Consider the following 15291-nt stretch of genomic DNA (forward strand, 5'->3'; position numbering starts at 1 on the left):
AAAATCCCAATTATAAATAAGATGCTATTAATGTCTCTAAAAACTAAAAATATGAATATAGCATAAATACCACGTGTGGAAGAAAGAGCCACACGTGTTGGGCAAGAGATTGCATCCAGTGCTTTTGTTCTTGTATTGTTGAGTATTTTTTTATTCTCATGTTAGACTATGGTGTGTTATTTTAATGTGTGCACCCTTATTTATTTGAATTGCCAGCTCACATAATTGCTTGAAGATTTTATACCACCAGTTTCATTTTATGTTTTTTATATAGTACTACTAGTGCACCCCCAAAAAAACTATTCAAAGTCTTTATGTTTGTACTTAGTCTTGTAAATCACGATGGCCTCTAATAAATATTAACAAATTGCAAACATTCATTTGCAAAAGGATGTCTTGTCATAAAAACTTATATACTAATCAAAACCTATCTATATCAAATCAAAAATTAAAAACAAAACTTATAAAATATTCCTCTATCCTTGCTTTGCTTAATGAACTTCTTATTGTCAACAATAACTATACTTACACAAGTAATAAATACTTATCAAAACATATATCTGTACATCTAAAATTTTCAAAACCCTAAGTGACAAATTCCATAGAATTTCTTTCATTTTCATGATAATTGACCAAAAGAAGCGTTGGCTAAACTAAGAAACTAGTCCTCACAATGTCTTGCATTAGCAAGACAAAATGTATATATAAAAAACAAGCTGCGAAAACATGGTAAAAATAAAAAATGTACAAAACAATACAGAAATCTTGGACAATTCTTCGAAAAAAAATCATTTTATATACTAACATGCACTGTATTTTGGCAATTTCATCTTCATAACCCACTTGAAATCAATAATATTGGAAATTTTTTTTTAAAAATGCTAGAATATTTTCTTGTAAAATAGCCCAAGGATTTTTGGAGGACTTTGTCCTTTGAAAGGCTGGCTGATTTGAATGCATCAGCAAAGAATACTCTTATGTTTTAGCCTCAACAAGTACTTTTTCAATCATCCAAAGATGGATTTAAGCACTTAACTCACACTGTGTGAATAATTTGGTCGTGCCCTTGTAATCAGATTCTGCTTTACAACAAGCCTCCTCCATTGAAACCTCGTTGACATCGAAAAACCCTGAAAGTGCCATCTCCACACTGTTCAGAAAGAGGCTCCTTGAAGCATAATGGTCTTTAAGCCTGCAGATGAAGTCTTCATGTGCACGACCCTGGTAGGAGGATCCAAAAACTTGTGTTTACAAATAATAATAATAATAACTTAATGAGAGAATTTATGATGCACACAGAATACACAAATGGCAGCTAATTGACTTTTTCAAGCATTAATCATTACATACTAAAATGAAACCTTAGAAAAACACTCTTATTCTTGAAAAACTCACGTAATGTATTTAATGGAAATGCAAAAAAAACATTTTGGTGCCCTATTTGATCTAACAAACAAAAACAAAAGAGAGAGAGCACAAGAAAATTAAACAAAACGAAGCCTCTCAGTAAGCAAAGCAATGCTTATGTTCTTATCAGCCCAAGCTTGTCATGACAGGACTTTCAGAACTCATTTGGTTTGTGTCCTGTGTGCAGCATACTTTTTGAACGTCCTTCCGAGCTTGTCATCGTCATAGGCTGATTGCCTCAGGCCCTCTGTGCCTTTATATAATAGGGCTCACATTTGGTCAGCACTCTGCTAAACCCTTAACCTGGTCCTTAACTCTCATAGTTCCCTCATAGTCATGACACATGCATCTTGTTTGGGTAAGTAAGTTTTGATACACACACATACACAGTCATATACATTGTATTAAACATTGAGAAATACACAATTTATAGGTCATCTTATATGTAGGTCCATTTTCTTCATGGGCCTAAGGCCATAGTTGTAAATTCAGATTTTGACATTTTGTACTCTCTGCTAAGGGGATTCTCTCTTGGCTGCATGTTAGATCTCAAAAACAAGCATGATATTAACAAGTCCAGAATCTTGGGGTTGGAATCTCTAAGTACAGGCATACAGTGTTGTACATATTGTATCCATCAGGGGATTAAGAACTGATGAACTTTTCTCAGTACTTAGGGCTTCCAAGACTGTATAAACGATTCTATGCATGAAATGTTAACGTATCCTGCAGAGTACGTCACCAGGTCTCCAAGGAGTTTGAACTGTAATGCGAATACTAAATGACACGCACCCTCACCTGGCCACTAGCCAAGAACTAGGGTGGCTAAGATTCAAGATCGTTTTTCCTTTCATATTTGGAAAGAATCTAGGGCACTAAACCACTAGCTTTTTGATAAAAACAGAGACTTCTCGCAATAAAAAAACCAAGTACCCAGAGACATGTTTTTTCAATGCAATCCTTGATGAAAATGTATGAAAGTTATTTTCAGGAAAGCAAATAATTGTTTTTTAAACAAAATTGTCACATGGAACGTTTCAAGGTTGTTTGTAGGAAGCAAGCAAGTTAAATAATTTTACCCCCCATACTTCAAAGACATTCATGTCATAACACGTTAGGTGCAGGTGCAGGCGCAGGCGCAGGCCCAGGTGCATGTGCAATGTGAATGTGTCCTACATTTTAGGCAACCCAAACAAAACTTACAGCTCTGTAACTTGGTGCTCTCTTTGGAATTTTCAGATAAGCCATCCGTGAATCATGATAATCCCACAGAAAAGATGTGTGATGAAGCCATCGATCTTTAGTGATCGACTGTGCATTGCCACCAAACTTAAGTTCTCCAAAGACATAATCTGCAAAAAAAAAAAAAAGAGGGGAAACTTCACCCCAAGAAAGAAGATGAAACACATAGAGAGGACTGCAATGTCATCTCATTTAGAAATCAGCAGGAAGTTTGAAGAACACATTAACGGCCTAAGCATTGTTTAGGTCATTCACCTACAAGTTTAGCAAGAAGCTCTAGGTAGCAAACTCCCTCCTGGACTAATTATTGTATGTAGAAATATCCAACAAAATCCAAAAATAGAGAAGTTACAGCCAGCAATTGGTGAACAGCAAGGGAGATGCAGGGAGACAGAGAGTTTGTGATGGAATGGGACGATAAGTTCCAAAAGAGTAACTAGTCCTTGAAAGAAGATACCCAAAGGTATTGCTAGAAGTTACCCACTACAAGAAGATTGATACCACTGGAAAAAATAACCAAGTTTGGAGCAGCGCCGATGCCCACAATGTAACATGAACATTTTTACTCCCTTGAACTTCCTTGGTGGCTGTAGTTCCACAGTGACTCTGATTTTGGCCTAATCTCTTGTTAGACCATGCATAGAAACTACATGCCCAAGTACCACCTTCTGTGTTACCATGAACATGCACTTCAAAGGATTATTTAGGAATATCCTATAATATCTCCATTTCTCCAGCACTTCCCTAAGTTTCTACCCGTGCTCTCACCACTGGTCAGTCATCTTTTGGGTAGATTCAGCCCGGTGTTGATGCATCAGCCACAGCCATGCGTGACTCTTTCTTCTTCTCCTTCTCCGGCCTTTTTTTGCATTCATTGATGTTATTCCGACAGGAGTTACATTTTTCTTTCTTCTTAGGTCTATCATTCCCCTTCTCAGAATCCTTTCTAGAAGACTGGGTTGATTCTGCCCTTGGCTTAATGCCGCCCTGAGAAAGGGCGTTGCCTTTACCTTTTTGATTGGCAGCAAATGCCTGATCTTCCACACACACACTAGTTCAGTTTTGTCGAGATTGCTCTTCTTGCAAGAGCACTGCAACTAACTCATCAAAAGTAATGGCATTGGGGTTACCCTTCATCATGAGCCGAAGTGTAGATACAAAACCCTAGTATGAATCCGGTAGAGCTGTGAGAATAGTAGACACCAAAGAATTATCCGGAGAGGCCTCATCAATACATGCTAGCTGCGCCGTGAGATCTTTAATCCTTGTGAGAAACTCGTCCATTACATCTCCCTCATTTATATGCTCGGACTCTAACTGCTTGCGCAAGTAGGCCACTCGTGCCTTGTTATGCACCTGGTAAAGCGTAGCAAGCACATCCCAAGCATGCTTCGTAGTTTTACATGAGCAAATAATGCTCCTTTTCACTGAAAGTGCCACTAATGTATGTGCCTATGCATCCCTACCATCTCACCTTTGTGGGAGGTGCGGAGGCGGATGCCATAATTACATCAGAACTCGTATCACCATCCAAAGTACCCGAACTATGTTGTTGTGCTGGTGAGATAGGGCATGCCTCAATGCCACTAGCAACATTCCAAAGCCCTTTGGCGACAAATACATGTGTCATGGCGCATCATATAGGACCACAATATAGGTAGTTGGTCTCATCAAGCTTAACCTCAGGAGAAAGCATACTAAATACATCACTGCCTACCATTCTGCTTGTAAATAACTAATCTCTGATACATAATGCAAATATCTACCTGTAGGTATTGTCAATGTCCACTGAATGCAACCGATATGCTACCAGTAGATCACTGATGATAAAGAAAACCTGCAAAGTGTATGAAAAATTGCAGAGTGTAGAGTGTGGAAATGATACTTAGTGGGAATGCAGAAATCAATGATAATTTTAAAGATGCTGTTGAAGATGAGATATCGAAGATGACGAAGGTCCTTTCTGCACACCAAATGCTGTTGCTACTGTGAAGAATACCCAAAATCGAACAAAAATAGTTCGAACTAATACTCCCCCGAGATGCCTGCGGAAACCTTACAGCTTGCGAATAAGTCCCAAAACGCGCAAAATTCAGTCAACATAATTAATCACACACTATAGGGTATATCTTCTCCACCTTAGACGATAGCTCAATCTAAGACAATCAAAAGAGCAACTCCAGGAGAAGATGACAAGGGGGTAAGAGCCAAGAGAACCTGCTGTGATACCAATTGTTGGATTGAAGATCAATGTAGTAACACACACATAGATGCAACAAGCAAGGAGAGAGAGATGGAAGCATAACACTCAAAGTAGATTGATGAGAATGAGGGAAGTACGAGTGAAGTGAATGATAAGGTCACATACACACTCATGCGTATGCATACATACGCTCCAGGGAAAAACCTCCTGAAGAGAGAAAAAGTGCCCGGACCCATTATTAGCCTACGTCCACACATCACTACCATATAAATGGCTACATGCAAGAACTCCAAAACAAATGTCATCCAACTTTTGCTATGATCCTGGGCTAGCATACATATGTGAGTCAAAGGTGCTCAAAAATTTGGGGATTTTCACCATTGCAATTATCTGCAGCCTTGTATTTGGGACAAAACATTTGCATAGGACTTTGTGGTTGCCTGGCATTGCACTCCGGTGCGTTTGGGATTTTGCCTGCAGGTGCTTTTTACAACATATTTGGTTGCATTTGTTTGCATATCTCTTGGTAAAGAGATTTCAGCAAATAGATGGAAATACGACTGATATATTTGGGGTTTTGTCCCAAGAGGACAAATTGGATGGTAGTAATTACTTCCTCTAGAGTTTCATGGTCCGAAATCTTCTTGTGGCCAGGGTTATGTGTTAGGTGAAGATGTATGCCCTGTTGACATAGCACCTAACACGCCTGGCCGTGGTGCTCACCAAGCTGCAATACCCACTCCTCCCTCACAAGAGCAAAAGAGATGGGATACTCGCGATGCCCAAGCGATGGCTTTGATTGGTTTGTTGGTAAAGCGATCAATCATACCGTATATCCGGTCTTGCAGGATCTCACGGCGAGCTTGGGATGTACTTGAAACCATGTATCAGGCAAAGAATGAGACCAGGGTTGCATTTCTCAAGAGAGAGCTTGAGAACTTGGACATGAATGATGGTGATAGTATGGTTGATCATCTTACGAAGATCTAGGATCTTCGGGAGCAGCTGCCCAATATTGATGAGGTCATTTCTAAAAAGGAGCCGGTCTCCAGGACACTATCATCTTTGCCAGAAACCTACTTGAACTTCCACACATCGCTCACTATCTATGCGGGGAAACCTGGAACCAATCTTGTTTGAAGAGTTGGTTGGCTTGTTACTACAGGAGGAGCAGAATCGAAAGAACAAATCTTCCAGCATGTGTGGCAGTGATGGGGCTTTTGTTGCCCAAGACAAGGGCAAGGGAAAAGCCAAACACAATTTTCAGCCAAAGGCTGATTCGGGATAGCCTTCACAAAGGCTAAAAATGATGTAGGCAAGCCCTAGAAAAGGGGCAAACAAATGTCACTACTGCAAGAAGCCAGTTCATTACTTGAATGAGTGTAGAAAAAGGCTTGCAAAGGAGAAGAAAAAGGAAAGCGGCATGGCTATAGATTCTTCTTCATCACCTGCAGGGAAAGATGATGCATCAGTAAATCTTGTGCAGGATGAGTGGACTTTTCTTACAGTTATGATGCATCATTAGAGCATATGTCTCTCAGTGTCAATGAAAGACACGACACATGGTACTTTGACAGTGGTGCTTCTAAACATATTAGCTCATAGAGGAATTTGTTTAAGAAGCTTATGGCTGCCCTTGAAGGCAAACACGTAACATGTGCAAACAATTTTTCTTATCCGGTTCAGGGTGTTGGTGAGGTGATCCTCACAACAGCAAATGGTGCAGACTTATGTCTTCCAGATGTATTGTATGTGCTAGGGATTAAGAAGAACTTACTGTCCGTCTCCTCTTTTGCTAAAAGAGGATATGTAGTGAACTTTAAGGACGACAGATGCACAGTGAAAGACCATGAAGGTGGCTATGCATTGGTCACTTCCAGCACATTATACCATGGGATATATCAGCTTGACAGGTTTGACAAGAGAGAGCATGATGCTCATGTGGTTACCACTCTTACACCTGCCATGCACGAGGCAGAATTGTGGCATGCTAGGTTTGGGCATGTAAATTATGGCAGTTTGATGCTATTGCAAAGGCATAAAATGGTACAAGATATGCCTCATGTAGAACTACCACCAAAACATGTATGTGAAGGATGCATATTGGGTAAGATGCACAGAAATGCATTCCCAAAAGATGGATCAGCAAGGGCTGTCTGGAAATTACAGCTTGTGCATAGTGATGTGCGGCCCTATGCAGACACCATCTATTGGTAAGCACCTATACTTTGTAACCTTTATCGATGACTACTACAGATTTGCTTGGGTGAAGGCAAAATCTGATGTATTTGCATGTTTTCAACATTTTGTGGCACAAGTTGAAAATCAAACAGGTTGCGAAGTGCAGACCCTCCGTACAGATCGAGGGGGGGAATACATGTCCATTGCTTTCAAAGCTTTTATGGGGCAGAAAAACGCATAAAGCATCAATACACGATGCCATATTCTCCTCAGCAAAATGGTGTTCTTGAGAGAAAGAACAGGTCTTTGATGGAATTGGCTAGATGCATGGTTAAAGGCAAAGGCTTGCCTCACAAATTTAGGATGGTAAGCTTGATGACAATGCAGCTAAGTGCATATTTGTGGGTTATAGCAGTGGCAGTAAAGGCTGCTGTCTCTTTAATCCTTCCACACAAAGGATTTTGGACAGCAGAGATGTTGTGTTTGCTGAAAATTCAGACCAGCCATTGGCTGAATTTTTTCGACAGCCACCTTCAGGCCCACTTAACATGTTTGAAGGACTACTCCCGTTGGGAATTGATGGCACAACAGATCAGCCATCAACTTTGCCTAATGGACAGCATTTGGGTGCCCAAAATCAGCCCATGAATGAGTTCATTACACCTCAAAATGTGGAGGAAGCAGTGGAGCAAGAGCGGACAGCAACGGAAGAGGCTAGAGTTGTGCCTCGTTGGCTGCTCCATACTTTACAGGAGAGCAAACTTTCAGCTCCACTTGGTAGTAGGACTCGGGCTGGTTCATGTAATGCAAGAGAACATGCAGATGTTGCTTGCATGAGTACACTTTGTGATGCAGATGAGCCAGATTCATTTGAAGAGGCTCATGAGGATGAGCATTGGATGCAAGCCATGCAAAATGAGATGGATTCTATCCATAAAAATAGCACATGGGATACTTGCCTGTAGGCAAGAAGCCCATTGACACAAAGTGGGTATACAAGTTGAAAAGAAAGTCTGATGGTACCATTGACAAGTACAAGGCTAGGCTAGTGGCCAAAGGTTATGCCTAGAAAAAGGGCATTGATTATGATGAGACTTTCGCACCTACTTCTCGTATGGCCATAGTTAGATGTGTTGTTGCATTGGCTACCTACATGGATGGAAAGTGCATCAGTTGGACGTAAAATCAGCTTTTCTCAATGGGGATTTGTAGGGAGAAGTGTATGTAAATCAGCCCATTGGTTTTGTGATGCATGGGCATGAAAACAAAGTATGCAAGCTTCAAAAAGCACTTTATGGTCTCAAACAAGCTCCTCAAGCTTGGTATGAGAAGATACATACTTATTTGACTACGCAGGGATTTCACAATAGTCCAACGGAGAGCGCCCTCTATGTGCAAGAGGATCGTGGCACTTTGATTATGCTCATTCTTATGTGGATAATATGTTGCTAACTAGGAATGATATGGATAAAGTTTCAGCATTCAAAGCTGAATTGCAAACGTCATTTGAGATGACAAATTTGGGATTTTTGCATTATTATTTGGGCATCCAATTTGTGCAGACAGATGTTGGGATTTATGTACACCAATCAAAGTACATTCAAAAGCTGCTACACAAATTTGGATTCCAAGATTGTAAGCCCATCTCTACTCTGATGGAGCCAGGACTGAAATTGAGCATGTATGATGTTGGAGAGCCTTTTGATACGAGTGTGTACAACCAAGCAGTGGGCTGCCTCGTATACTTATGCAACACATGCCTAGATATTTAGTTTGGGGTTTCCCAGTGTAGCAAATTTATGCACAACCCAGGTAAAAAGCATTGGCAAGCAGTGAAGCGGATCTTCAGCTATCTTCACGGATGCCTAGATCTTGCGTTGGTATATCCCAGGGGGGGCAGCTTGTAGTTACATGCTTACAGTGATTCTGACTGGGCTGGTGACTACGATACACAACAATCCACCAGTGGGAATTGTTTCTTTTTGGGGCATTCATGCATATCATGGTTGAGCAAAAAGCATCCCACTGTTGCCACATCTACTTGTGAGACTGAGTACAGGGCAGCCTTTACAGCCACAATAGATTGTGTATGGCTGAGGAGATTGATGATTGATCTTCGTGCGTGTCAGCAGACACCCACCACCATACTCACTGATAGCCAGAGTGCTATAGCCGTGGCACGAAACCCAATGTTTCATTCACGTACTAAGCACATAGAGATTCATTATCATTATGTCAGGGAGAGGATTTATGCAAGGGAGATCTCATTATTTTATTGCTTTGCACAGGAAGAACAATGTTGCAGATTTGTTCAGGAAGGCGTTGCCTCGAGAGAAGTTTGAAGCTTTCCGCAAAGCTTTCTGCACACCTTGTATAGGTTCACATTGTCACTACAGGGGGGATTTATTGGCCTATATGCTATGTGGCCGACGGGGGGGCCGAGGGCGTCGGGCACGCTAGAGTGCAGAGGCTCGGTTCGAGGTAACTCCTCTCGGGCGAGGTAGGTCCAGAGCAACTCATGGAGGGTCCACAAGATCCACTATGTCGGTGTCGTGCACCTCCTGGGTTCGGAAGAAACTAGTGATGATTGGCTGGCAAGGGAGGGGGACGGGGTGGTTGGGGCCGAGGCTCTCTCAAGAAGGTGTCCTTGTGTCTGCGGAGCAGGAAGAGGCCCAGGCAACGCTGGTCTTGGAAGTCAATGATCCTGGAGAGTGGACCGATTTCCTCACGAAATAGACAGTGAAACCTCCCGCGGATCTCATAGTATACTGGCAGCGGCATATGTAATACTCCTCCGTCTCAACCTCTGTGTGGCAGTGTCGACAGATCCTCTCCTCTCTGGGTCTCCGTATGAGCTTCCCGGCTCTGAAGATGCGATTAGCTCTACCTGTCTCCACTCTGAGGCGGTGGGATGAAACCCGTATCTCGCCAATCGCAATCCGCATGGCAAGGGACATGTGAACACTCAAGTAGCCCAGCTGCTGGATGAATCCATCCTCAGTGAGTGTGAGGAAGTGATCTTTGTAGAAGTGCATCTTCGTGGGGAGCTTCGGAGGTGTGATCCATGTGCAATGTGTGTAGAGGCTAAGAAGATCTAACCGGATAACCCGCTTGGTATCCTCGTGAGACAGTCGGAGAAAAGGGGAGTCCAAACTGTACTGAAGGGGGGGTAGCAGTCCATGTAGAGCCCATATACTGAGAACCAAGTGGAAACTAGTGCATACCATACTCCAGAGTGGCCCTCAAGTGCTAGCTGTCTAGAGGACTCCAGGGCAAGCCTCGGGTACCTGTGGGGATCCATGTGACTAATGCGATGGAGGTATGTGACTATCTGGAAGAGTGCATCCACTACCATCGGGGCTGCAGCAAACTCTGCCTAGTGTGGGACTGATGGTTTGCTACGGATCATACGGGAGAACATCATGACTTGGGGCCTCTCAACTCGCTGCCAATCCTCATCGGATAAATCTGGCCCCAGAAAGCTGCTCCATACATCAAGGCTGGTGTGATGAGGGTGTCAAAAAGCCAGCCCTTCGTCCTGGGCTCCTGGAAATGTGCCTAGAAGCACTGCCGCTCAAGTAAGCTCACCACTCTGGCATGTGCTGCAGGAACCATGGTAAAGCGTGGGCCACTGAAAGTGACACCAAGGTAGACATAGGATGAGACAATCTCCACAGGATCCCCTCTATATGTGAAGCTCAATCTGGATGTGAAGGGGTGAGAGGTATTGAAGACCATTACCTTGGTTTTACCAAGGTTAACAGAGAGGTCCCGCTGAGTGCAAAAGTCATGTAAGGCATCCAACTCTCTCTGAAGCCCTTCGGCTGAGTCTGAGAGGAGGACGATGTCATCTGCATAAAGTAGTATGGGGATCAATATGCCTGCCAGTGTGGGACCAGCCCCGCCTAATCCATCAATGAAGCTCGAGATCTCATCAATGTAGAGCCTGAAAAGTGTGGGTGATAGAGGGCAGCCCTGTTTCACCTCAATAGTGCTGGAAATCTCCTGTGATGTACCTCCTGGGGCTCTCACTCGTCCGATGACAGACTCATAGAGGGCGATGATGCTCCAAACCATGTCAGATGGGACTCCGATCTCCTGCAGACGGTGTAGATGGCGGGCTCGGGTACAGTATCAAAAGCTTTGCGGAAATCCACAAAGCAGCGGTAAATCCTCTGATGTCGTGCTCTACCCTCCTCGATGATGGCACGGAGGGAGAAGATGTGGTCCAAGGGTAGAGTAGCTCCTTCGAAAGCCAGCCTGTCCTGAGGCTCTGCATCCCTGGCTCTCTGCAAATGAACTGAGCTCTGCCTCTAGCACTGATCCATAGAGTTTGGCCAATGTGTGGCCAATCATGATCATCCTATAGTTATTAGGATCAAGTGGATCTCCGGCTTTGAGGATGGGGGTGTGGTGTTGGTGGACCAAGAGGGTGGAAATCCTTCACAAAGGGCTCTATTGAACATGTAGGCTAGTAGGGGCACCAGGGTATCATTGGCATGCAAGATGTACTCGGCAGTGAGTCCCTCATGATCCTGGGCTCGCCCATTGCGTAGTCTACGAATGGCCTTGAGGACCATGCCCTTTGTGAAGAAGGTGGAGGTAGGGGTGGCTGATGGGGGATATGATAAGAGGGAGTGTGCATAGGAGTGCCTTGTGTCCAGGCAGGTGATAGGTGTGGGAGGGCGATGTTCTCAGAGTTTCCTCCATGCCTTTTTGCAGTTCGGCCCTAAGAAAAGTCGGTATAACTCATCCTCTTTCCGAGCATAGAACTCCCGTTTCTTGCGTTGGGTGAGCCGTTGAGAAATCCGTTGCGCTTGGCGCTTCGTGATTTGCCCAATCCGTACCTCATGCTTAAGACAGGAGCGTGTGGCCCGGCATTCGTCATCATACCAACAGTTATGGGGGAACCGCAAGGCGGCTTGGCGGTAGACCGCCGCATGCAGATGAAAGAAGTGGTGGCGGATGTGTGGAGTATGGTGGTGAGCTGTGCTGTGAGGGTGGATAGGGGGACAGTAGGTTCCACATCCTCGAGTTGGCAGTAGATGTGGTTGGAGTAAACAAGGTCAAGCTCGTGATAAAAAAGGACCAGAGTGTAATGTGAGATGGGGGGTGGTGGTGCAGGGACGGGTGGTGTGCAGGTAAGAGTGAAAGAGAGGTAGACATGGTCAGCTTCAAAAGGGGGTGGCGGGATGGAGAAGTCGGGGAGAAGGTGTGTCAAAGCCGGGGATCCCATAAGGTAGTCCACGGTGCTAGTACCTCCTGAGTGAGGGAAGGAGGTGAGGGCGCCGGAGGAGGGCCATCGGGACATCCCGTTATAGATAACGAGACCATGTGCAGCTCCCAGCTCTAAGAAATATCTCCCATACACTGTGACCTTCTCACGGTCCTGTGATGATCGTTGCCGCCCGGTGTCAGTGATGTCCAGCTCCTGTAGTCTGATAGGGTCGTCTAGATCGAGTAGTGGGACCTGCTGACTTCCTATCCTGGCGTTAAAATCCCCGAGCAGGAGGACTTCCCCCAATTGTGAGAACTCCATGATATCCCCATCCAGCCTAAAAGTCTTTTACTGATGTGGTACAAGACCAATCACCAAATTTGATGAGCCCAAGCCAGCAAACGTAAGGTTCCCCTTATTGTTTGCCAATTTGACTTGAACTTGTGGTAATTACCATTCCTTGAAAATGGTGACAAACAAAAATTGGTATCAAGGATTGATGGCATCTTTGACAAATCGGCCTATTTTATGAGTATTGACTTAAAAGGAGGTAAGATAATTCCCAAAGGCATGCCTGATGGATTGAGCTTACCCTCCTAAATTGGAGGTCTTGTGCTCAAATCTTGTAAATACCACCCCCCTTTCCTAAGGGACGGTTCACATGGCTAGGTGTAAACACCCCCCCCCAAAGGCATGCCTGATGGTTTGAGCTTACCCTCCTGAATTGGAGGTCTTGGGCTCAAATCTTATAAACACCACCCCCCCCTTCCTAAGGGACGGTTCACATGGCTAGGTGTATATAATTCAGGTGAGGATGATGGTCCCCACATCCGTACATCAAGCATTTCCAGCAATTCATCCCAGCGCTTCTGCACCTCATCCACAAAATATCTTGGACTTGGCTAACACCTGCAAAGACTTGTTTCCATCACATGCTTCTTTAACAGGTGTAGGATGTTCACTCTAGTTAACCGAGCAACATGCTTGTGAGGCATGTCCCAACAGTTTGCCTAGTGCCTTACTATCAAATTTTTGGAATGGTGGAACCGATACTCAAGTGTGTGTGAATCTCACAATTTTATTTTGCTAAGTGTTACTGATTTCGGGCTGTATGGGACCATATGGATTTACCAATGCCCCAGCCAAGTTCAACCAAATGATAAATTGTATTTTTGCAAGCTACACAAAATTCACACTGATATCCTAGTTCTAAAGGAGACACATACATTCACATAATGCACACAAATGTCTGAATTGTGTGAATTTTGGGTAAAACGATGTACTTATATGATGAGTAAAGCTATAAGCACATAGATATCCATAGTTATAACATTCACTTTCACATATTCGTAAATTATATGCAAACATACATAATTATATTTATATCAATGTGATATATTTACATACATACATACCATGCATAAAACTCAACTACGTGATACTCATAAATGTGAAAAATCATGTGTACAGATTGTAACTACTGAGGGAAAAAGATGTATACCATGCTCACGTAGATGAAATCCAGGGCTTTCCTTAAAAACGGGATTGTAGAATTTTTCGGTCCAATGCATGATTGGCCTTGGAAAGAGCTGCACACCTTGCACGGCTCCATGAGAGCAGATCAAAGTCACAAAGACTGTGTCGTGGTCGACAATGACAGTGCCTCCTCCACTGAAACGCTTAATAACAGGCACTTGGTCCTGCACAACCTTACTCAGTTGAAGCAAAGTGTGTGGTTCCCTGCAGGTTTGTGGAATCCAAAACACCTCTGAAAGCAATGATTCATCATCGCGTAAAAGGAAATCTAAGCAAATTATATAATCAAACTATGATTTTTCCCCCCCTTTTAGAAACTGTCTCTCCCTAAACCTAAATTATGACCAAGCTACGTTACGTGTCCCTAAACCTAAATTATGGACTTAGTGTAGAAAAAATACCATCAAGCTGAGTTCTTTTTACCAAAAACTGAGATGCACATGATGATTAAGATATGATTAGCAAATAATGATCAAACTAAGATGAGAATGATCACCATAGATGCACATGATAATTAAAGATATGATTCGCACATGATAATTAAACTGTGATTGCGATGATAATTCGATGCCCATGATTATTAAACAATGATTAGCACATGATGATTAAACTCTCGTTAACCTGAGATGCCCATGATTATTAAACAATGATTAGCACATTATGATTAAACTCTCATTAACCTGAGATGCCCATAATAGTCAAGACATGACTAATCAGGATATAATTATCAAATGCTGATAAAGTTAAGATGATGACCATCATCGTGATCATTCAGCTATGATAAAAATAATGATGCCATGACAAAGGCAGGATATTCTGTGCCAGGGATATGATCAGTTTAAGCTACAGTGCAGATGATGATTAAGCTAAGATTAGCCGATGATGCCCATAATGATGATGATAAAAATGAAAGTAGATGCCCATGATGATTAAGACATGATAAAGCACGTGATGATTAAGCTATACGCTGATATGTCCATGATAAGTAAGACATTATTGTGATTAAGATGATAATTACCCGGAGATGCCCATGACGATGGCAGGGGGGTTTGTCCCATCGTTGACGATGCACCAGTTGTCGTGTGTGGTGCGTAGCAAGCGTTCTTCTAGCAGGAGCTGCTGGAAGATCGGAAAATGGCGTAGCCTGACAAGATTGATCATACTCCTGGTGGTGGCTTGCACAGAAGAAGCCATGGATACCTTGGGCCGGAGAACAGCTCGCGCTTTCTTTGGCGGGGCCCACTTTAGTGCTTTCACATGGTGGGCGCTACCGACCTCAGTGCTCGGTTCTTAGTGTAATTTTCCCGGTTTGAAATTTAGAAATCTAGGTTACATGCCTTTATTTTTAAGGGTTGAAATTTGTACATTTTAGTTATACATCCCGGAATTTGTACGATTTCTAGTGATTTTCAAGTCTAACTCTCTAAGCATTGCCTTTAATTTTAAGGGTGGAAAAAAACACTTTTTTCGAACACTCCTTGTGCCTTCCTCACTCGTGTTTTAA

General features: G+C 43.1%; 1 protein-coding gene across 3 annotated transcripts; it reads right to left on the bottom strand.

Moving 5' to 3' along the window:
- Nucleotides 1-849: 849 nt before the first annotated feature.
- LOC147633481 (Biotin/lipoate A/B protein ligase family) lies at nucleotides 850-15085 on the bottom strand. 3 transcript variants are annotated; one of them, XM_086806566.1, is made up of 4 exons: nucleotides 14806-15085; nucleotides 13849-13991; nucleotides 2611-2759; nucleotides 850-1221 (listed from the first exon to the last, which is right to left on the bottom strand). In XM_086806566.1, the coding sequence occupies exons 1-4, from the start codon at nucleotides 14979-14981 to the stop codon at nucleotides 1024-1026; spliced, it is 666 nt and encodes a 221-aa protein (XP_086662692.1). In that variant the 5' UTR covers nucleotides 14982-15085; the 3' UTR covers nucleotides 850-1023. The 3 variants fall into 3 exon arrangements, with proteins under 3 accessions (XP_086662692.1, XP_086662691.1, XP_086662693.1); XM_086806565.1 differs by having other exon boundaries at nucleotides 13753-13991; XM_086806567.1 differs by having other exon boundaries at nucleotides 13753-14019; nucleotides 14806-15012.
- Between the last annotated feature and the right edge of the window lie 206 nt (nucleotides 15086-15291).

Source organism: Cibotium barometz, chromosome 12 (genome assembly GCF_041138505.1).
Source record: "Cibotium barometz isolate CiBa-2024 chromosome 12, ASM4113850v1, whole genome shotgun sequence".
Taxonomy (NCBI): domain Eukaryota; kingdom Viridiplantae; phylum Streptophyta; class Polypodiopsida; order Cyatheales; family Cibotiaceae; genus Cibotium; species Cibotium barometz.